The following is a 24771-nucleotide window of genomic DNA, read 5'->3' as shown; positions in this document are numbered from 1 at the left end:
TGGACTCTTCTGCAGAGCAGTAAGTGAAACCCAAAAGATGAAACACTTAAGGTCAATCACGAGGAAAGAGAATGGAGCTGAATTTAGGGCCTGGAATTCTCAAGTCACGTTTTACAGAGTATCTACATTATGCTTCTTCTCCGAAGCCCCTTGGGCCTTCATAGTCTACCCATTTTCAGAAGTGCTATCTTGTAACTGGGGACGGTTGGCATGAAGTGAGGAGAACCACACATCTCAGCCCTGAGATGCTGGCGTGCAGGTAGTCGCTAGATTCAACACACCGCCTTGCCCGACTGCAGGCCGCCATCCTCACGTCAGCAGCTATATTTGCACACATTCTCCAAAATCCCTCCCAGGCCCTCAGGCTTTCAGGTAAGAAAGCCTAGTCATACCACCTATGCTTACATTGAAGACTTCAGGAATTTTAGGCAAAAACAAACTAGTGAAAGCCAGTCATATGGATGACACATTATTTTAAAAGAAAAACATAAGAAAGCTATTTAATGCTTCTGACGTTACTTAAGGCAATTTCAAACTTTACCTTTTTAAGACTTCAACCTAAAGAAATACCTCAAAGAGGAGGATAAAAATACCTGTGTACATACCTACACACATGTACACTACAACATTGTTTGTAATAGCAAAAAAAAAATGTTATTCTAAATTCCCTTCAATGGAGGTCTAATTAGACATATTACAGCATGTCCACTGAGCTATTAAAAGAGTGAGATAGATTTGACAAGGAAACAGGATACAGACTTAGTTTATATACAAACACACGAACATACACATACTTATTTTACAAATAACATTACTCAATTTTTTAAAAGATTTTATTTTATTTAATTGAGAGAGAGAGAGAGCGTGTGAGCACAGGTGGTGAGGGTAGGCAGAGGGAGAGGGAGAGGCAGGCTCCCCGCTGAGCAGGGAGCCTGACGTGGGGCTCGATCCCAGGACCCCGGGATCATGACCTGAGCCGAAGGCAGCTGCTTAACCAACTGAGCCACCCAGGTGCACCAATATTTTTAAACATTTTAAAAAATTAAAAATCAGGCACTTTTATTTACAAGTAGATTGTCAACTTCTGGAGACTAGAAAAAATTATCAAAAGTTAGCACCCATCCTAACAACATATGGCCATTTACCAATTTCTGACAAGAATCTACGTCTCTGAGAACAGACTGCCGTATCAGTTTGCACTATGTGCGGATTGATTAATGAAAGCAAGTGTAAAGTGCTTTGAGAAACTAAGAAAAAAGTCCTTATTTCAAAATAATCCTGTTAATTTCTTAATCGTCTCTGGATGAGTATTTGGGAGAATGTGAAACACAGGGCACAGTTTGGTATTTTGCAACATTTTGCTATTTCTTCCCTTTTAAAGTAGGCACAGTGCTCTACTCTATTTTCATAAACCCTCGCTGTTACTTGGCTTTCGTGGGAGGCTCCCTGAAATGAGGTCTGTGCCATTTAGAATTTTTCTAAGGCAAAACAGGAAAAATCATTATCCATCTGAAAGGTGTGGGGAAAAAACAAAGCCAGAGTAAACGTGGATAATCACAGGAAGCTGAAAAGGTTCTCGTGTTTGACACGCAAGGGCCGTGGGAGAAAATAAAGTGAAATGTTACGAAAGGGAGGAGGGGTAGAGCAGCGGACTGTGGGTGAGTGGCCAGGAGCCTCAGGCAAGTCCTCACAGCCAGACGGACACGGAGCGCCTTGCAGAGCTAGGGCCCGGGGGGGAGCCCCCTTCCTCCTAGCACAGGATCCTCTCCATCGCCCCTCGGCCATCTACAGCTGCCTCAGTAGCTGCGCCCGTGTTTCCCCCACAGGCCGTGACATCTCAGGAGGAAAGTCGGGCCAGACACAGTGGGCACGAGGAGCCAGAGCCCACGGGCCCCGCCGCCGTTGGCTTTACTCTTATGGAACTGGGGATGCGGACTCTCGGACTGCGGCGGGTTTCCCGTCATGTCAGCGAGGGTCCGAAGCCCATGATCACCTCCTTGCCAAGAGTTTATTGGCATCTCTGGTGTCCTTAGACCAGGGGCTCCAAACGTGGGCCATCTCCCCAGTTTTGTGGAGCATCTGAAAACATTCAGATTCCTGGGCGTATCTACCCGAGAGGCACTGTACAGAAATCAGTCGTTTTCTTCTAGCGTCCCAGCAAGAGCTTGGTCCTACCAGTTCTTAACACCAGTCTTGATGGATTCACGCTCTCGGACTTGAGGACAGCAGGGTTTAGAAGTGGTGCAGGGGAGACTGGAGATGAAGAATGACCAGGGGAGAAAGAAGAGCAACAAGGCACAGCCTGCCCCACGGGAAAGACAGGAGGGACCGGCTTCACGTATATGGGACTCAGGTACACCGGGAAGGCTCTTCTGCCGCAAACTATCTCACTGGCTTTTTACTAAGAAAAGGAATAGGTCTGGGATTCCACCATTAGGATTTCACTCCTTCCTTAAAGCTGTGTCACACGTTAAAACAAAAACAGCCCTCAGTATTAAACTGTTACTTCTCACTGATGCAGCTAAAATTCATTTGCTTCTTTTTAAGAAGCCACTAAAACAAAGCAGGTTGGGGGGAGGTATCCCTCGTCCTGGAGGGAAAGGAAAGGGGTGCCTCCCCCAAAGGCCATGACTCAGGAGGGTGGATTTTGCCACTTGCCTCAGGCCAGCTTTACGGCTGTATCTAGGGAGCAGCTGTGTGCCCGGGACAAGACTCGGCCCACAGGAAATGTGGCTCTGCATGAGGAAGAGCCAACTGAGGATGTGTGACTCTGTCCCTTCTGCCACACTTGCTTGGCCATTCTCTGACCTCCTCCGCACGCCTCAGCACCTGTTACAGATAATTGTTTAATTACTTTACAAAGCTCGCACCATGTCTTCCCAGCCAGATGCAAGCTCCTCTGAGATCAGGAAGAACTTAGGAGTTCTTCTTCCTTCCCAGAGCCACAGAGTGCCGCACTGAACAGGTGGGAGGTCCTCAGTAATACATTCACTGACCCACCGAAGCAGCAGGTGATACTGGGCAGAAACACTCTTCTCCTGCCATCTCTTTATGAACCCTACTTCTGAGTGCTGAACTTCACTTGCCTGTCAAATTTTCCTTCTCTCCAATAAACTGTCCCTCTCAACTAAAGTTCCTTCCTCAGCACAGTCTATTTCTGTTGGTTCTTGCAAACATGTACAAACATGAAATCACCACTGAACATTTTTGGGAAAATATCCCTGCCTCTCAAATATGTTTGCAGAAAATGAAGTTCACCTCCGTTTATGGTTCAAAGTGGTCTGTGTAAGGAATGAAATAGGGAAATGTTGATCAAAAGAAGCAGCAAAGACTGACATCCATACAGACCAGTAGCTTAGTCTTAAAAACAACCAACCAACCAACCAACCAACCAACCAACCAACCAACCAAGGGCTTCTAAGCCAAGGACTTTTACTGTCCACACTAAAATATTTTATCTATCATGAATCAAAAAAGTATACCCAACCTTTGAGTAAAGCGTAATTAGAAACATGAAAGGTAGCTCTGGTGCAAATAGCAACTGACTTGCTTGTATGCACGTGATTAGCTAATGCCAGAGGTGGTACAGTCTGTCTTCAGTTCTGGGACCTCTCCTGAGAGACGCAACAAAAACCCCAGTTAACATTTCTGATTATCTGAATTCTGAAATAATCTGGCTCTTTGTATGAGTTCTGTATGTGACCTTTTCCATTTCCTACTAGTAAGATGGAGAAAATGAAGTGATTTCTAGGTGTGACAAATCCCCAATCTAGTGTTAAGGCACCTGGTATGTCTAAGAGGGACCAGAATTCTTAAAAAAAAATAAAATCTAGATTTGGATTCTATCTTAAGATTTTATTTATGTATTTGACAGAGAGAGACATAGCGAGAGAGGGAACACAAGCAGGGAGAGTGGGAGAGGGAGAAGCAGGCTTCCTACTGAGCAGGGAGCCTGATGTGGGGCTCGATCCCAGGACCCTGGGATCATGACCTGAGCCGAAGGCAGACGCTTAACGACTGAGCCACCCAGGCGCCCCTGGATTCTATCTTATGTTACAACTCTCATCCCATGAACCACAGTGAATCCTACCACACCCATGGGTTTTTTTGTTTGTTTTTTAGATTTTGTTTATTTGACAGAGAGAGCGAGAGAGCACAAGCAGGGGGGGAACAGTAGAGGGAGAGGGAGAAGCAGGGAGCCCGATGCAGGGCTCGGTCCCAGGACCCTGGGATCATGACCTGAGCTGAAGGCAGACACTTAACCAACTGAGCCACCCAGGAGCCCCCATCCATGGCTTTTTATCTTAACTATGGGCCTCAGCCATTCTTTTCTTATAGGAAAATAACCCAGTGAGTAGTCACTTTATTATAAGGCCACAATTAGTCAATTAGTCCTCTTTCCTTACATACTTTCCCTTTGTTTTTATTCCAAGGAAGTGACTGAGTCTTGCACCCTGACTGGAGTGTGGGAAACAGAATAAAAGCAATTTTATTGTGCAGGAATAAAAGCAATTATTTAAGTACTTAGCAGATACCTAGCCCTTTCTTTTACATAAATTACACATGAAGAATCTGAAGTTCAGGTGCATCAACCATTGCTGAGTGCCCAGCAGGGAGGTTAGGTGGCTTGTGCAGGATTTCAGAAGTAAGTGCTAAAGCTGGAACTTGAACCCTAGTTAGTCTCTAAATTCCACGCTTTTATCCTTTTGGTCACAATGACTCTGCTTTTCCACCCTGGGAAAGTTTCATAAGCAGTTAGAGTATCACCATCTGAAACATCAGAACTTTCAAATGCACCCAATTCCTGTAACTACTGTGACAGATGGCAAAACCCCCCGACTCCCCCACTTCTCCCAATAGTCAAGCCTGGGCACTTTAACTCCAAAGCTCCTCCATCTCCTGAATACAGGCTGGTCTTGCGACTTGGTTTGACCAATACAACGTGGTGGAAGTCAGAGTCGTTCCAAACCTGGGTCTTAAGAAGCTTGGCCTGCTTCTCTGCTGGTTTTTCTGGATCCTTGCTGCTGCTACACTGTGAGCATGCTCTGGAGAGCCTGCTGAATAATGAGACGTGGCTGTCAGCCTTCACTGCCACGGTCAACCAGCCAGCTGCCACAGACACCCTGGGCCTCGCTGACATCATTGAGCCCGGCCAGTTCAGGAGAACTGCCCGGCTGACCTGTAGACTCCAGAGGAATAATAAATGGTTCTTATTTAAAGATCCTGAATTTCGGGGTGGTTTGTTACAGAGCAAATACCTGACACAATTCACAAACAAATCCTTTTTGAACAGAGAAATTATTTCTAAAAGACAGGCCTCAATGTGGAAACTCTCGTTGATATAAAAATATGAGGTGTTCAATGAGTCCTTCATTATGTGATTTAATTTGCAAAATAAGGTTGAAACTGTGACTTGATCAATTCAAGAACATGCATGGTGCTTCGGTAGAGGTAATAACTTTAGATACGGACACAAACAAGTGTGTATGTGAAAATCGACATCCAGAAAGTGAAGTCCTTTTCACTGGGGGATATAATTCATACTGAATCACTTAAGTCCTTCTTTGAAGAGGTAGAAACTGCATTGTATTAGGACTCTCAGAGAGTTAATATTTTCTTTAAGAAAAAGCCAAAGATATATAAAGAGATCAAATAAGCGATGAACTTACTTATTATACCCCAAGAATTTGTCAAGAAATGAGAAGACTGCTCTTCCTCAGACAGTGATTCTAGTTTACCTTAATCAAGTTCCTAAGAGGTTCACGTAGTAGAAGAGCAATTCTAAAGGAGTACTGGCAAGGATGGGGGGTAGGCAGGGGTGGGAGAAAGCCAGACAGGAAGCACTCAGCACTCATTTCAACAAAACATCCATCACATATGCATTTTTCAGTTCCTCTTCTAACTTACAGCAAAAAAAAAAAAAAAAAAAAAAAAAAAAAGTTAAAAGTCCCAGAGGTTCAAGTCTCCAGGACATAACTGTAATTCCTTAGTCTCAGAGTTAAGATCATAATGAAGCCAGTTTACCAACTATCAATTTATGAAAAAAAGCTTAAGAATAGGGTGGTATGGCACGAGGGACAGCGTTGTCAAGCATGAACCTGTGGCATTAAGGAGTGGTCTCATCTTAGCCACCCCGCCAAAAGTAACGGTGACATTTTGTGAGTGCTTGTGAAGTGCCAGACACTGTGCTAAGCGTCTGTATGCATTACCTCACTGTGCTCGTTTTAAAGGTGAGGGAAAGGAGGGTTCACAGGGTTATGAACTTGCTCAAGGTTCATACCCAGAGAATGTGACCAGAGTCCTCATTCTGACCCACAATACTGTACTGATTGTACTAGGCCTTAGTTTCCTCATGTGAAAAATAATGGATAATGGACTGGATATCAAGACTGGCTCCAGCTGGAATTCTAGGATTCTGTGACAGCAACAGGAACACCTTGTGGTGTGTGTTTTGGATAGGGATGGGGATTGGCACCTTCTCCTCGCCACTCTATCTACTCCTATGCTTCTATCCTCAGCAACAGAAATGGTGAAGCTGGTTTGGCAAACAAGTCTACTATCCACGAGCCGTCACCCTGGTCCGTTAGCCATCTCTCGGCAAAGGTCTGACTGCCCCTGGGCTTTCTGTGAAGTGCCTGGCAGGGCAGGCATTGAATGAATGGATAAATACTCCACAGCCTCTGTTGGAAAAAGCCTGAAATTGGTTGCCACTGCTTTCATGCTTCCTACAAATCTTCTAAATGTAACATCCAAGACCATAAGCTCCACAAGGACAGAGACTACTTGGCCTCACTTCCCGCTCCATCCTTTGTAACTTGAATTGTGCCTCACATATTCTAACAGCTTAACACAAGTGCTGTTCTTATTGTTGTTACTGGATTCTTAGTTCCAAACTGCCCTAAAATGGGTAAAATATACGCTTAAAAGCCAGGCCATGCTATTTGCTCCCTCTTCTAGATGATTCTTTGTTCAAACAGCCAGCCTGAATTGAGTATCTTAAGTGCTAGGTGCTGTAGTGAAAACAGTCCTCGTCCTTAAGAACGGATCTCGTAGAAGAGAAAAATCAGAAATATATAAGGAAGAGGCAAGGGAGAAATACATTTAGAAACCAGTATTAATTCAACAGCTATTTATTGGGTACCTACTATGTGCTAATCATGGAGTTGGGTATAAAGAACTGGATGCTAGGCAGCTGCCCAGGCTACCATCAGGAAGGATATCCAGAGCGAGAGGGATATGCAGGGCTACATAAAGGAAAGTGTAGAAAGTAAGTGGGCATTAAAGTGGTCTAGAAGGCTCCACAGTGTTAAAAGCAGAGAGAAGGAGCTTGATTCCAGAGCGCAACAATCCTCAGTTCCAGCATACGGCACACTGGGATGCTATGATCAATTTTGGGATTTGGCCAAAATGCTAGTAGTAATCATTTTTGTATTTTCATTGTAAAGAAAAAATATAAACACTGCCAGATTAGACTGGTTTGCTGTAATCCCTGTGAAAAGTAATTTGGAAGTACACATTAAAGATGTAAATATACATACCACTGCTTCAGCAGCCCGACTTTGGGAGTAATCTATCCTTAGAAACCAAGTTGCTACATGTTAAGTATTCACAGAAAAGGATGTTTATTGGAACCTTGTTTGTCATGGCAAAACTCTTTCAACAACCGCAATGGAGTACTCTACAACTATTAAAAAAAATGGGATGCACATGTGTTGATCTGGAAGGATGTTCAGGATGTACTGTAGGTGAGAAAATCAAGTTGCAGAGAAACTGGTGTACAATAGTCCCATTCTTATTTACAAGCAAACAACCCAGAAGGCCTTCTATAAGTGTTTATGCTGACACAGTGACACAGACAGGTGCAGGATAAGGGGGGAGACAGGCAGGAATGGGAGGAAGAAAGAGGGAAAGAGAGGGCGATGTGAATAAATTTATTGATTAATGTTTTCTTGATATACTCTTACTGAAGAGAATTCTGCCAGTGTTTTTTTTTTTTTTGCCAACTTTGAAAAGGCATTTGGAAAAACAATAATAAATAAAAACAATTTAAAAAGAACTGGTTCACAGACTTATCCCTATAAATTCACTTACACGCAGATCCTTCCTGGATTAAGATAGAAGAGCACAGAGTTGTACGAAACTGTGCAAAAACCAAATCCTCCAAGGGTTCTGGAGTATTCATGGGGCTCCGTGCCATGTGCCATGGTTGGCTTATGGGTTGTAGGGGAAAGAACATGGAGAACCACTAGCCCATGAGGAACAGAACCACAGACAGTTCTTGATCAGGGGAATAATATTGAAAGCAGTATCATGGGAAGATTAATCTGTCAGTACAGTGCAGAATGAATTGAAAAAGGAGAGGGGGAAATGAGGAAAACAAGAGACTACTGAGGTGCTAAGAGTTCAAATTAAGGGATGGCCAAATTTTTTTCCCTTGTGTGCTGACTTCTTAGGGAACAGAAACTTAATTTCCTCCTGGTTTCCAGCCTTTGTCTCTTACTCCTAGCCCAGCCTCAGGGTCTCTGCGGTCTCAGAAGTGTGTTTCTTATTATTCACTTGAATATTTTAATCTAAATTTCAGAAACTGACTAAGCTCTCAAATTTAGGGTTTCTTCTTTAAAAAAATTATAAACTAATCACTAGTTATGTTGTTCCATTTAGGGTTTCACTGATTTCTCTTGACTTTGAGTTCTGAGAATGTTTCCATACTTGAAGCACTGGCTTCAACAATGATTTCCTCTTTTAAGGGTACTCTGCCCAGTCTCTTCCACCCCAGCTGACTGGACAGCCTGAACCACTCTCTCTCTCCGCCCCGATTTAAACCTGCTGCCTCCCAAGTCTCCAGCTATACATTCAGTATATCTTTTGTGGCTGCTGTCTCTGGATGCTTTCCAGAGCCCTGTCCTTGGTCCTCCCCTCTTTTTTTCCTAAACACTAAAGCAGTTCATTCTTAAATGACCTCATCTGATTTTCTTGCTTTAGTAGCTAATACCTACTTACCTTGCATTTTCTTTTTTCGGTAACTGTCTTGACCAAATTAGGCTTAACTCTCCTACAACTCTTAGAAGAGATAACTCATCTTACTAACCTTTTGAATTGCTGCTATATACCATAGGTGCAATAAGTCAGAACTATACGTAGAAGAAGGCAAATCTAAAATGTAACTAAGAGAAAGGTAATTTAGAATTCAGGCAAAAATAAGCTACCTCTCGGAGTACTAATTATACACACACATGAAAAATGGGCACATCAAATTCTTGCCTGATTTTCTAGGTAAGTCAACACAAATGCATATATTAGATATCTGCTAGAATCAACCCAAATCTTAAACAGCTGAAAAACATAATGATGACAGCTTCTGTTATGAAAGGTTACTGTCTTGAACAAGATAAATAAAAGAAAGCTGAACCTCAAACTTTATTTACAAGCTTTGGTTACCCCAATTTGTTCAATGGCAAATGTACCAGAGTTGTTTTAAGAAACTATGAAAAGTGGTCCATTTCTAAGTCATAAAGCAAATTTAAAGAATGACAATTAAAAACACATTTGCTTTATGTCTTCTATGGATACAGAAGCACTTGTGCATCTTGAAACCAAAAATCTGGAGGAGACAAACTGTGCTAATTCCTCTTAGTGAGGCTCACGGTCTGCTAACATTTCCATTTCTCCACAAAGACAGAAGTGTGATCCATCCCTATATATCTTTTGGTATGTATGTCAATTTTGTTTATTCTTATCTTCAACATGGATTTGCAGAGGTCTTACAATGTGCTAGGCAGACACTCTTCTACTTGCTGGGGTACAGAAGCACAACATCGTGGCAGACAGGGTCACTGCCCCACGGAGCTGACAGTCTCGCAGGTGAACAGGTAAGGTGCACACAATCAGTCTAACATGGAAGGCAAGGGAACAGTGTGTGTGAAACATGCTATTTCACATACAGCAGTCTGAGAAGGTCTCTCTTATGGAGTTGGTCTTTAAGTGGAGACCTACATAAAGTGAGAGAACAAATGTGATAAATGAGAGAATTAATGTGGGTATCCGAGGAAAGAAGAATCCAGACAAAAATTTTTCAAGTTTGGGCTCAAGCACAGGAGTCCCAGAAAGAGGACTAGCCTTCTAGAGCATAAGGAGATATTCTGAAGTGACGATAAAAAAGGTGTCTAACACCAGGGGTGCATAACCTCAGGCTCTGCATTAAGGGTGAAAATCATGTCTTCTCCCTGTCTTGTATCACATAATGTATGTAATGACGGTGTGTATGTATCAGGTTCCTCCATAAGTGATGGAAATCTCCTGCTGGTTCATTCCTAACTACAGAGTCCTCATCTGATGAGCTCATCTGTTCCATCTTTTCATTCTTCTGTCTCAGACTCCCTGTTATCACCCACCCTCCCCCCCCTCCTTTTATTTTTTCCAAATAGCAGACTCAACTCCGGTTTCCCATTCATCCACACATTTTCCCCTTTGAAGTCTCAGTCATGCCTTCCTGGGGAGAAGTTTAACCTCCTTCAAGTACACATTTCAGAAAGCCAATTGCACAAGGGTAGGGGGAGGGAGAGCGGAAGAGATACAAAGATCTGGGGATAGAACATCACCAGACTGCTGCGTGACGTTGGGGATGTTTATCTTCTTCGCCTCTGTATGCCCAATGCCTAGCTCCACAAACTGCTGCTGCTGGAGTAGTTGGAAGGATCTCAGAGATCCGCGTAAGTTAACCTCCCACTCCAGCCGTCTCAAGAATTCCTTTCCCAGAACATGCCTTTGTAGCTCTTCCTCCTATTAACACGGCGTAGCTAGGCTGCTTATATATATTTCCCAGTGCTCATACAGAAACACTTAGGCACAGAAATATCAAATTTAACCGGATGCTGGAGTTGGAATGTAGAATTTTCCTTTTCCACAGATTTCTGAGTTCTGGCTTTTCCCTCCGGCTTTGTTTATGGTTTTCTCTTTCAAATATGTCTGTGGTGACTCCAAAGCACTGCAATTCTGCTAAATGACATTATGAATTAAAGGGCCACCAGTCCTTAACATGCTGAGTTAGAGACTGTTTCACCTATTTGTCTTACCTTCCCTTTAAGAATATTTCTTCTTATATTATATTTAAAATCTAGCACCTGTAGACTGCACCAACACCAGATCATTGTAAGTGCTTAGCAATGAGAAACATTTTCTACCTAATAGGAAAACAGAATGTAAGAGAATGGTTACAAAAGGTATATCCCATTATGCATGCCACTGCATGTGTCTTTATGAATTCCAAGGCTGGGATCTATTTCAATCTTAGCATTTTGTAAATAATAAACATGACTAAATTTAGAAAATAGTGACAACCAAAATTTGCTTAATTTTTTTAAAGTACTTTCAACCATGAGCAGCACATTTCTTTTCAGGTTATAAGGAATAAAAGAAAATGTGTGAATTAACATGTGAATTTTATATTGTAGCTTTAACTCTCTGTTAAACTATTTTATGGGTGTCAGTAATTTGAGTGTACTTTGAGTTCCTGCCACACTGATTGTCAAGTAGGTTAATTCCTTGATGCACTGAGGATTGAAATGGGAACTTAAACTCTTTGGGAGATGAGGAATTACATGTAGGAATTTACCTTTACTTTTTATAACTTATGGTCATATTTCCTTCAAGTCCAAAGGAAAGACAGGCACCTTATTTGAACATAAACATGAAAAAAATCAGGCTTAGTGGGGGAATACTATCTCTTTTTCTATACTATGTCAAGAAAAGAAAATACATCAGCTGTTAACATAAAGCTCCTGGATAGCTCATAGAGAACAAATCACACCTTAACCACTGAGCACCATCCATTTCAGACTGGTCACCTTGGGAACCTAGGCATTTATTCCAGGGAAATTTAACAGTTTTAAACATCTATAGAAACACCTACATGGTTTCTTTTAAATAACCTCAATGAAAACAAGTGTTATAATGTGTGAGAGGATTAAATTTCTAAATTTCTGGAAATACTGAAATTATTTGGAATCACATAAAAAGGTAAAAGGTAAACCATCAAGCTAAGGAAAAAATACATTTTCTGATTAAGCAAGAACATTCAGGTGTTCCTATAGTGTAATGAGTCCAGTTTCTCTTATGGCTTACAAGGTGGGTCCGAAGGCAATTTCAAAAGAGGGATAATATGTATACCCTTCCAAGGTGGAGGCTTAGAAATGCAACATTCATTTAGGGTTTCTGTTTAAAAAAAAAAAATCAATCTATTTTATAGATTGATTATAAATCTATAAACTATATTTATAGATCACACTTTGTCCTTAATAAACTCAGTTGGATTCCAGATGACAAATTTCACAAAGTTCTAATTAAATTTTTTAGTATTTCCTTTTAAAAAAGCTGCCTACAAACTTAAGTTATATTTAACATTGGCATGTTTACCATTTTAAACTGCCACTTAACTGGTTTCTGTACTTGGTTCTTTGTGATATTAAAAAAAAAAAAGATTTATAACTTTGGTTTCATCCATCAAATTTGTTTGTTTTTTTTGTTTTATCACTCGATCAATAAGGAAAGAAGTTATTAAATGTAGTCAAGTAAGTTACATAATCCTCCCCAATGTATGCACTTAGGACAAATTTTGGTATTCCATACAGTCAGAAACTCCTTTCACACAGCTTTGCTAAATATAATGAACATGAAAAGAAATTAAAGCTAATAACTTCATTCTCATTTTCAGACAAATTCTAGTTTCTTACTGAAACTTTAATGAATCTGCAAAAATCGTTTTTTAAGAATACCAGACAATAAAACAAGGGGACCTTCTAGCATTTATTAATAAAAACCTAACAACATCGCTGACGTTCAACGTGCAATTAAATTTAGATGACATACCTAATAAACAGAATGCACTGAAAAGCTAACAAAAAAACAAAACTGAATAAAAAAATTAATGTAAATACAATTACCTTGGCGCTTGAAGGCTTTAAATACAGTCCTTATGGAACTGGAATCCATGACTGTTAATGATCGCACACATAGACCCAGGAAAAGTCTCGAGGAACAGGATATACCTAACACGGGCACAGATGTCCTCATGTACTTAGCCAATGAGGGTCATGCTGGTTTGAGCTCAGGAGACTTGGCAGAGCTTTAAAAATGCCACCCTGAATTTTTTTATAGTACTTTTTAATTTTCAAAGTAAACATCCATGCACAAATCCTGTCAGGCAAAAATGCTGGGCGCTCTGTTTTACAGAAGCTGAAACTGTCACAGAAAGCTGGAAGTGACTATACAAACATACAGGGAGGACAGCAGAGGCTTCATCCCGTTTCTCCTACATATATTGTTTCAAGATTCACTGATGGCCAATAAAAACTTGCAAAGACCTGAGGAAATTTCTAACACAGTATTAAATATTCCCCTTCAGATCAGGGTTAAGTTTTTTCTGACTATTCTTTTCTCTTGAAATGTCTTGTTTTCCCACCTGTAAAATTAAGCTAATAACAGCTGTCTCCTGTACCACACAGATAATGGCAGAACCAATAACCTGATGCAGAAACTACAGTTACGAACCCTCACAGGTTGCTAAGAAGTTTAAATGAGATGAATGCATACAAAGAAAGCCCTTAGCATGGTGCTGCCGCTTAATGCACACTCAACATTAGTGGAGGAGAAAAGGGTTAATTAAAAAAATACATAGGAAAGAATATGGATACTGTACATTTTTTAAATCCAAACTAGTTGATTTCATAGCAACTTTTATAAAACACCTGGTAATCTGTATTATGTTTCAAGTCTCTAGAGCAAGAGACCAGATGTTAAGAGAAGCCTGCTACGGAACTTTAGACAACAGAGAATGAGGCTAGTCCAACGCGGCAACACCACAAACTAATTCTGCAGTGTTTCTCTAGACATTTTCTATGGGTCTCATTTCCTCATCTGGAAACATGAGAATGGGGGAGCAGATGAGCTTTCAAGAGCCTTTAAGCTCTAATCTAAAGTCATTGTACCTAGCACATAAAACAAGCTCGGAGAACCCAAGAGCCCCACTTCTCCAGCTCCACCAGTAACAGTGTTTACCTATCATTTTCTATGTACCACCAATTACACTAATTCTTATAAAAATGCCAAATCCCAGTTTGTTTTTTGTCTTGTACTTGATAATGAACAAAAAAGTCAAATAACCAACCTGTGTGCCATTCCCTATTCCACTGCCTCCTTCACTAGTGATAGGTTAAGAGGACTGTAGAATTTTAGAAAAAGAAACACACACGTGTTAAGAAAATAATTCATCTATAATTGTCAAGAAAGTACTTTGATTCCACAGTATCTAATCACTCGAGGTCAAAGACTGGCTCTGCTCAGCCTTAGAACTCAAGTCTTCTGATTTTGAGTCTAGTTCTTTCCTATTTCTATTACGGAATAACTAAATCAAATTGAAAGGAATTTGAAGGGGTTTCTTTTTTAAAGTAACAAAATTGCAATTTAAATCATCTTAAAATTAAAGAAGCCTTTATCCTCAATAATTACAAAATAAAACAACATTATAACAACAACAAAGTCTATCCATAACAAACTGGTAGAGCTTTAATGTTCAACATGTGATGATCCTAAGGGTCACAAGTCACTGCGCTGCCCCAACAGCATGAAATAATAAATCAGGAACTAAACACTGGATGTCATTTCAAAATAGCTTTAAAAAATTGGCTATCAAACACACTTTCATAATAGCCACTGTTAAATATTATGGATAATTATGAAAACAACCAGAAGAAAGGCTCTTTTTATTATAAAAAGGAGTAAAAGTTAACATTTATTGCAGCACACTATATGTCATACAGCATACTCAAGATGAACACTCAAAATGTTACAAAAATAAAAATTCATGTTAAGACGGTGTGCTAAACATCTGCAACTCCTCACAGCATTAAACCTGTCTCTCCTTATCTATACACATGTATGTATATATGTATGTATATATGGGGTGCCTTACAGCAAGAATTTAAAAAGTTCTAAAATAAGAAGTACTTTCACTAAATTTACTGCATTATTAGACACTGTCAATCTTACAGTATCTTGAAACTGGCTCAAAAAGTATTCTAAAGCACTCAAAATTAATATTTGAATGACTGAAAAAGCATGTTTAAGCATACAGCTCTACCAAGATAAATGATTAATATTTAAATTGGCCCAGAAATAAAATTAGGGGATCACACGCTTCCATTCAAAATAATTGGCTTTAAGGACTATATTGCAATACAAATAGTTTTAATCAATTGCAGAACCCCCTAATTTATTCTATCTACCACTGAATAAGAATTTAATTTCCTCAATATTCCAGCAGCAAAATACACAGCCTCTGGAAATACATTACCAAAGAAAAAGGCTGCATTCCACAGTCAGATGACAGTGTATATAAAAGTGTAAGAGTAAATATAAAGTGGTTCTATCAAGTGGATCATCATTATTTCAACTTCATTGCAGTAACCAGATTTTCATTGATTAAAGAGCAGATTAAGTAAAAAGGGACAAATATGAACTTGATCTTAGCTGGAATAATGTAAAAGGAATTAAAACATCCATTCCATACTTCTTGTAGTAACGAAGCACAGCAAAAGACAAGAACGTAACCCTCTATACAGTTAGGGCCATATAGCCACCAATTAGCTTTAGGTTTCCACCTCAAATGAAAGAAGCTAAATTGTAATACTGGTTAGTGCACTCCCTCATACACAAACACAGCCCCAAATTTCTCTTTAGTCCTCTGAATTTCTTGACAATTGATCCAAACTGCTGGGTTTGGGAAGCATTCTTGGTATTTTTAAACCTATCCTCCACCATTCCACACTTCTAGTGCTCCTCCTTCTCCCACCCCCTGCCCCCTTACTTAATTAACAAACTCCACGGGAAATCCTGCATTTAAGGGACATACGTAATGGCAGTAAGATAAAGATGACAGCCTGTTAAAATTAGGTCTTTGGAGGTTGAAATCACTGTCTACAACTAATTTTGAACTGCTATAAAATTGCATATTTTCTAAAATATACACTTTAATGAACAAAATGAAGATAAAAATCTCCATTAACAATCCCATTCTAATCCAGTTCGGCATAGCAATTCACAGGAAAAAGAACACTCAGTGGGATCTTTTCTTTCTTTAAATGGCAGGAATATGTGTTCACTTCGGCAGCACTTATACTAAATGGTAGGAATATTTCTATTTACTTGAGAAATACAAAACGTAAGCAGAATAAACCAGAAGAAAATGAGAGCAGTTGGCTCTCTGAAACTACAGAAGTAAGGGCATGGGCTTTTAAACCCTTCTGAAGGGTCAATAATCAGGAATTGATTTTTTTTTCAGCTACAGCTTAATTCAACAATATTTCTTGAAAACTCTTGTGCAACAAAAGTCACCAAGATGTATTCTGCATGACTCAGAAATATGGAAGCAGGTGCCTGTTAGTATGGCAAATACCTGTAAATACTACCATATACAATTACTACAATGCCTATTTAATTTGCTCACATAAGTAGTCGTACATAAACACAGCTCACTAAAACTAGATGTGATCTTTTAAAGTAAGAAAAAATATGTTTTAAGAAATATGCCCCAGACTTATTTTAAACCTAATGTAAATTAAGATTTCCTAACAACTAGGCTATTTCAATCACCTGCAGGCCAGAGTGGATTAAGACTTATATAACCAACCAATTAATACAGATGCTCTTTCACATTAGGTACTCATACTAAAATAAACCCTTTTGATCCAATCTCTCCTTCACTAAAATCTCAAAAGGCCCCTACAGTGATCTCCACCCACATATGAATTTCATTATTAATACAATTTGCACTTAACCTACATTTATGTGAGGTATGTTACAGAGCCTTTCATAAAATTATAAACATTCAGTGATATACTTAAAGTGGTCCAACTAAAGTATCTGTAACACCAAGAGACAAAACCATAAGAGCATCACAATACACATTATGTTATCAATTATACAAATATAATGGAATGACCAAATAAACATTTTGAGAAGTAATTTCAATAAAATCTGACCACATGCTAATCCCATATTTCTATATCGGAGTCATTCCACACTAAATTGACACACCTGAATACATACAGTATGTTTTATCTTTTTTCTTTTACTAAGACAGCCCTAATAAAGTACAAGTGTTAAAAGTGAAAAAGATACTTATCATAAAGCTAAAAGTATGTAAATAACCTAAAGCAAATCTCCTTTAACATTAAACCCAAAAAAGACAATGAAATACTCACTGCCAGAACCTCTGAAAGGAGAGAAAAAACAAAAGGTAGGAAGTAAACCAACTATCCCTTAAAAAGGGGAGTAAATCATAATCAAAACAAAATCTTTTCCTTATGCCTCTTTTTGGAGAAAACATTTAGCACAGTGTTAATAGGAAAAAAAAGGGGGGCGGGGAGAATTTGCTTCGCTTATCCTGTGTTTGTACAGGTCTTCAATTTCATTACATTAATAAAATTGGACATGGATGCAATTAATACTGACAGATGTTTAAAATCTACATAAATTTTCAGAGCTTTATAAATCAAAGCCCTCAACTCTCCCTAAGACAGAGTTTACAAATTCATCTTGCATCATTCCTTCTCTTCAACAATCTTACCCTTCACAAAATGGTCAACCTTTTAACACTTGTTTCAACATAATCCCAATAAAAGCTCTAATTCTACCTAAAACCACTTACTCCTCTGCCTCCTTTCAGCAGCTGCACCATTAATGCTTAAGTGCAAAAATGTGTTTTCACCGATGTTACTAGTTTATGCTAAATTTGCTGAATTTCAGTATTTAAAAAGCATATTCAGTTAGTATGGCTAGTTTGTTTTACTTTAAGAATGTATGTGAATATCACTATGTTTTCGCTTGTTTTAGTATCAATGAACTTAACCCTTAAAAAGAAAATATTTGACTATACTCAATCATGATAGTCGTAATTTTACAAATCAATGTGAACAGGATGTTAACCTATGTTGACAAATCAGCAGGAGTTGCCTTCCCTGGCAAAAGAGAGTGTAAAGTGTTTTGTTTTGTTTTTTTAGCATTTTGAGAAAAAGCAATTTTAGGTGACAGCTTAAAAAGCCAAAGTACATTTTTTTTTTAATTAAAAAAGGAATGCAAGTGAAGTTATTAGTGGCACAGAATATTCTCAAGTCAGAAAGTCAGTATTCACTACAGTTGTGGTCTCAACATGTTGATCACTTGGGTCATTGCTCATAGCTATTGTTTGACAAGAACCGTGTTAACATATAGAGAAGAGAAAGCAACCAATTTTAGTTATATCAGGGCTGTTGTGTGGAAACAATAGACTAATTCAATGCTGGTTAAAAAAGAAACATTGTTTCTATTTACTTGGAAGAAGCTTTGTACTGGGTAATCACAGTCCCCCACGTTAAGTTAATGGCATAAGGTATGAAATTTTCAAACATTAGCAAATTATCCTGTGTAAGATACTACACCTTTTCATTAGGACACAAACTACTGATTATAATTACAAATCACACATCAGCATTAAAATAATCATTTCATTGGATAGTAAATAATCTCGAAAGAGCCACATCATCACTGCTTTGCCTATCACCATAAGGTTATGAAGCTCAAATTAAAAGTGAAGACACTTTATACACCCTAAACTCTTATGAAAAGCATTAAAATTATCTTTAATGATGTAAGGGTATCTATGTTCATCTAAAGCTTACACTTCAGATCCCGGATTTTAAAGGCTTAATCAAAGTTCACCGTGGATGAAAAATGGTTAAGTCTTGATCTATGCCTTTTATTTTTTTTTACAGTAAGAAAAATGAAAACAGTACCATGGTGATTATTAGAACAAAATGCATTAATAATCCCCAAAGAGATTCCTAAGATGTATTATGTTTCTTTGTACAATTACATGCTTTATAAATTAGTGTAATAGTTTCCTACAGACAGCTCAGTCAAATCAACGGCACTTATTCTTTAGGACAACCAAGCACACTGAATCATTAACTCCATTGCCAAAACTTTGAGATTGAAAAATTTAAAACACAGCATGCCTTTTAACATTTAAACACAACAACTTACACGATAAAAAAAACACCTCAAATCTCCTTACTGAAAACATTTTAAGCCTTCCATCAGAATGACAATAAAAAAATTGAAGTAGTGTTCTAAATAAAAGATTATTATTTAAATAATAGATTACTAGATAGTTTACACGAAGACACACAAGAACCAAGTTCTTTTCTATTGATAAGAAACAAGCAAGCCCTTTAAAGAATAGAACATAGCCTAAATCTGTCTGAATTTTTTCCCCCACCCAAAAACCTTCCTCCTTAAAGAGGATAGAAAAGAAACACGTCAGTGTTAGGATTTATCTTTAAAAGAAAAAGTATCTTAAAGAGAGTTTTAAATAAAATCTTCATTGACTAATTATTGGGAACAATGAATGCCACTAACAACAACAGCAACAAAAACCCTTGAAAAGCTCATGTACAGATAAATCACTGTCTACCACTATGCCTTTCAAAACAACAACAAACACCACCACCACACCCAATTAATCAATCCTGTTTCTCTACAATCACATTTTTGTATCTCCTTCACACGTAAAATGTGATCTACAACTCAGTATTTATCTGAATTGGGGACAGGGGCCATGGTAGAGAACTTAACTCCTATCAACAGATACATCTAAATTTAGCACCTTTTCCTGGTAATTCCATTTTAACAGACCTTTCTGAGGTCAAATGGAAATGTCAGTATACTTACAAAGGCCCGAGAAAAAAGAAGAGAAATCACATGACAGCTGAGAGTCAAAGCTTCACTATGTTGGCCATCATGTATCTATTTGAGAACTTGTAGGAACTTTTCAAAATTAGATTCTGTTTTGTACCATGTTGCCACCAATTCCTTTCCTAACAAGACTGAACAGCAGACACAACTACGTACTTTAGAATCGGGAACCTATGGGCAAGTCCCACATCTAAGGCTATAGTCAGGTTCACTGCTCACTGCATTGCTTTAGCAGTCTCAAAACTCAAATTCTGCCATAGATAGTTCACTGTGAAGAAAAGGCTCATTGTTAGATCTTTAATTGTTAACCCTCTGACCTCCTCAAGCTAACATTTCACAAGTGTATGAATATAGCACACACTTTTGCTTCTATAAAGTATGAAGGGTACTTTTCACTTTAACGTAAGAGCGTATTTTTAAAAACACATCAATGAACACACAATCAATGAAGTGTTAGATATCAAACTCCCTCTAATTTATATAATTTTTACTCAGGATACCTGTTAATGAGCAACATTATTTTGAATTTTTAAATAAACTATGGGCCAATGGGATCCTGAATGCCATTATTTCAGAGAAAACTTGAAATGCTTATGTACAGGTAAATCACTTAGGCTGTCTTTCAACCATGTCCACTTTCAAAAGGACCAACCACTTAAACTTAGTCACACAAAAAAGCACAGGAGTCACTGGAAAACACATACAAATCACTGAAGATTTAAGTCTATCAATTCCATTTGACCTCATATCCCTTCTTAAGAAATAGAAAAGCGTTCTTCTTACCTTGAATAGCCATTAGAAAAAACCGATCGACCCGAGAAGTTCAAAGTCCCCAAGGAAGCCAAGTTGTCATCTCCAGATCCTTGGCACCTATTCCAATTTTCTGAACCAACAGGAATTGGTGGAATGACATTAAAAATAGGCTTCTGATCCTGTTGTTGAGAAAGCGATGCTGTATTCATGTCATAGTGGTACATCTGTCCCCCAGAGGTACTCACACCATGAACAGAAATGGCAGACATTTTATTACCAATTATATTTGCCCCAGAAAAGCTTGCCTGACAGTAAACTGGGCCCAGTTTCTCCTGCTTAATTACCCCAGGGGTGCAGAGTTCAATGAAATCTTCTTTTTCCGTTTTCACTTGGGGCAGTGGCACACTGTTGGGGCTTGATAGGATCAGATCTCCATTATCCTTAATTTTAGGTTTAGTGTCCGGTAAAACAAGAGGCTTACAGTCCTCATTTGAGTTTCCTTCCAAGAGGAATGGATCATCCTCTCCTGCCAAAGGAGAAAGCAAACAGTTTTCATCTATCAAGAGGTCAGATCTCCAAGGACTCTCACTTGCCTCTTTCTCCGGGGACCCAGAAGAAAACTCCAAATCCTGGAATTTTTTCCTCCAAATGTCAAAGGTGCTTTGGTCTGTGGTATACAACTTCACACTGCCCCCGTTGGTGCCAGTCTGGCCCTTCAAATTTTGCTGTTCTGAAGACACGTCCGATAGAGTTTTTGAAAACTCCCTCTCTGTGGGGGCAGCAGAAACAGCAGCAGACGCTGAGCTCTTGGGCTTCTCTGCAACACTGGTCGACCTACTGAGGTTTGCGATGCTTTCTTCCAGAAGCCGAAAGTCTGTCTCCCCAGAGGAAAGGCTGATTTGGCCCTGCTGTGGGAATCCCAAGTCATTTCCCATCACTTTAGTTTCTGTCTCTCCCATATACAATCCCATGGAGAGTGAAACCGCCTTGGACAGGTCTGGCTGCTGTGCATTGCTTCCTGAGCCTTTTGAAAAGTCAACCCCAAGTCTTGGATGCTTGGAGTCGGACTGAGAAGCAGCCGGGAGTGAGGGTGAAGAAGCAGAAACCTTCACAGTAGCTCCTCCCCTTAGGGTTTTATAGAAGTCCATCACATTTCCCCTTGCCCGACCAAGCACACTGCTAGAGACTTCTTTACTCGGGGGGCTTAGTGATTCCTTGGAGTCCATCAGATACTATCATCAGCTACCAGGCAGGTGAAAAAGAAAAAAAAAAAAAAAAAAGGAAAGAAAAAAGAAGGGGGGGAACATAATAAGCTATAAAGTCACATCATCTCAGTGATCTGATTAGTAAGAGCCTGTTAAATGAGCCTTTTAGTTAACTCTGAATCTAATTCCTTGTTATCAGAAAAGTAGTTTCTGTCTCCCAGAATAAAAAAGCCATATACCCTGCTCCCATTCAGCGTGCCACATTTAAAAGAACAATGCAGTTCAAGTGCACCGCTAAGGGCAAAATTGTATCAAACTAAGCTTGGCTATTCATCCTGCCACTCACAGAACTGTAACTTTGTTAATCACAGACATTATAATTCATTACATCTAACTATTCCTAAGGTTCAAATTGATGTCAAAGTATTTAAAAAGAGTATGATTATTAAAATTCCTACTTCCTTTCCATCAGTCAAGGCTGTTTTGCTCTTCTGAGAACCCATACACATAAAATTTGGTAAATACTATCATAGAATTCGCTCTCAAACTGCTCACAAACTGCCCTCTCACCTGCTAGTCACACAACCAAACCTCAGATTTATTGGTAACCATGCAAATTTTATTTGAAAAATAAACAATGATGATCTTCCAGTATACTCAGAAAGGCTCTTATTTTTTAACCCCTATTTCTTACTGAATGTGTCTGTTTCAAATTTTGCCTTCAAATTTTGGACATACCAAATGAAATACGTTGTATATAGGCCAACTAAAATTTGGATTTTAACAAGCAAAGTAGAATGTGCAGTAGCTTCTCACTACAATTTTAGCTTATTTAAATACAACAAACAGCTCTCTCGAATCTTACAACATGATAAAATCTAAATGAAGCTACATTTATTTTTCAAATTGCTTAAGACCCTCAGTATGAGACACTATTATACCTCTAAATTAAGATTTTTTTTCCTTTCCAAATAACCAGGTACTAAAAACAGGAAAACCCCACAACTGTAAAACCACATTCATATAAACTCAGGTAAAAGAACAGCCAATAAAATGCTCAGAATAATTTTCTCTGTATTCTAAACCCTCACCAATCCCCATTCAGAGGCTGTTCTCAAGAGTAGGTTGGTAGTATATTGTTTATAATCAGGATGTTGTAAGAGGCAGGAGAACACTTTGATAAGCACATTTGGGACATCATAGTCAAATCCCATCCAATGAAAGGAAACTTTTGCTGTACGGAGACCTTCCGAAGCAGAAACTTCACCGGCCCTCATGGGAAGTGGAGTGGGATTAAGGTAGAGAGAGGGCTGGGACCTGCTTCTACACATCTTGAGGGTAAACTGCTCATCTCCCCGCCCCTCCGCCGAGTTTATCTGATATCGATCTCTAAACACAAGGTATCAAATGGAGCCTAATGAATTTCCACGCCGCTTTGACAGCTGCCCTCAAACTCGAAACCAAAACAGTATTTCATAAAACGAAACGATCCCTCCAACGACTTTAGCCCCCAGTTTAAATTGCAAGTAACTGTCACATTAATGGGCCTTAATGAACCGTACCAAGGCGTCTTAAGTGGTATTACAAGGCGGCAGTTACCCAGCCTGCGGCCCCAAACGTCAAACTAACGCTGCACAAAAAACGCACCACAGAACTATTCCGGCTAGGGAACGTCTTTTTCCACAAGGGGCCACTTAGGAGCGTCAGGCACGCAATGATGCCAAGCGCTTAAGAACAAACCCTCTCCCCGGGGAGAAAAAAAGTGCAAGGGTAAAAAGAGAAATGTGTCCAGACCTGTTGAGTTCTTTCTCCGACACGCCCACTTCTACCAGATAACGCCAGCCCTGACCGAAGTCTCCAAGTTGCAGGCTGTCAGCCCCCTGCGTGTGTACACACACACACACACACACATATACACACACCCACCCACCCACCCACCCCTGCGTGCCCGCCAGAAAAGAGACGCGCTGGAGCCTCGACAGAAACCCTGATCGCGCTCGGGCGCACTAGGGTGGAGTGGAAACATTCGGCCGAGTAGAATTCAAACGCGGCTCGGTGTTCACCATAAAACGGGTGTTTGGGAGGCCCCCCGGGAGGGCACTGACAGGCGACTTTGCGGGGGGAGGCTGCAGAAACCAGAATTCCGCGCCAGGAAGCAGAGGACCGAAAGCCGGGGCAGCTCGAAGACGCTCCACTCGCAGAGAGCTCAGGTTCCTCCCCCTCAGCCCGACCCGGGGACGGCGGCCGAGGGAGAGGAAGAGGCCAGCGCTGTCACCCGCGCGCTGCCCTTTCGTCACCATCACCCGGCCCTCGCCAGCCCCCACCCCCATTCCCCGAAGCTAATAAAAGTTTGCAGGCTCCCGCGGCAGCCCCCGAGCCGGCCTCAGGTCCCCGGCCCGCACCTCGGGGGAGCGAGCGCCCGCGCGGGCCCCGGGCCCCCGGCCCTCCCCACCTCTTACCTCTGGCAGGGGCGCCGATCACCCGCCACCGTCCGCAGCTCCCACCGCAGCCGAGATAAACAACTTAACATGTGAAAGCAGGAGGAGCAGTAGAGAGAGATTTTTTTTTTCTAAAAAAAGGAAGTAAACAGCCGCCCCCTTCTCCATGGGGGGGGAGGGGAGAGCCCCTATTTGAGAAAGTCTCCCATTTCCCAGCTGACAAGCCAGCCCCCAGCCCCGCGCCGATCCCAGCGAGCCCGGGCTCTCAGGCGCGCGTCCTCCGTCCCGGCGCCCCGCCGCTTCGGCCGCTCCGGGTGCGGCGTCTCCTTCCACCCACTAGAATCCGTCCCCGACGGGCGGGCGGTGACTGGGGCTCCAGTCACAGACTCGAGCTCGCAAAATGGAGGAGGAGGAGGAAGAGGAGGAGGAGGAGGAGGGGAGGGAGCGCGGACACGCGAAAGGGCCGCCCGACCGCGGCGAGCGAGCGGGACCGATCGGGGGGCGGGCGGAGGCGGCGCCACGGCGCGCACACACTCGCACACACACGCGCTCCCACTCCACCCCCGGCCGCTCCCCGCCCGAGGGGCCGC

The 24771-nt window shown here is 40.6% G+C and overlaps 1 protein-coding gene across 7 annotated transcripts in view; it reads right to left on the bottom strand.

Annotated features, from left to right (window-relative positions):
- The window catches only part of NR3C1 (nuclear receptor subfamily 3 group C member 1), a 125438-nt gene that overhangs the window by 98782 nt on the left and 1885 nt on the right, over positions 1-24771 (bottom strand). For 4 of the 7 annotated variants that reach the window (XM_073905529.1, XM_025852295.2, XM_025852293.2 and 1 more), the window contains exon 2: positions 20569-21780. In XM_073905529.1, the coding sequence (XP_073761630.1) occupies positions 20569-21764 (1196 nt within the window). In that variant the 5' untranslated portion in view covers positions 21765-21780. Of the gene's footprint in view, positions 1-20568; positions 21781-23537; positions 23655-24202; positions 24728-24771 lie in introns of those variants that run through there. The other 3 variants (XM_025852292.2, XM_025852298.2, XM_025852294.2) reach the window with 3 other exon arrangements.

The sequence above is a fragment of the Callorhinus ursinus genome, unplaced genomic scaffold, assembly GCF_003265705.2.
Source record: "Callorhinus ursinus isolate GAN/ISIS: 27379988/994484 unplaced genomic scaffold, GSC_fseal_2.0 scaffold23, whole genome shotgun sequence".
Classification (NCBI taxonomy): Eukaryota; Metazoa; Chordata; class Mammalia; order Carnivora; family Otariidae; genus Callorhinus; species Callorhinus ursinus.
Note: the sequence above shows the minus strand (reverse complement) of the source record. Positions and strands in the feature narration are given on the sequence as shown.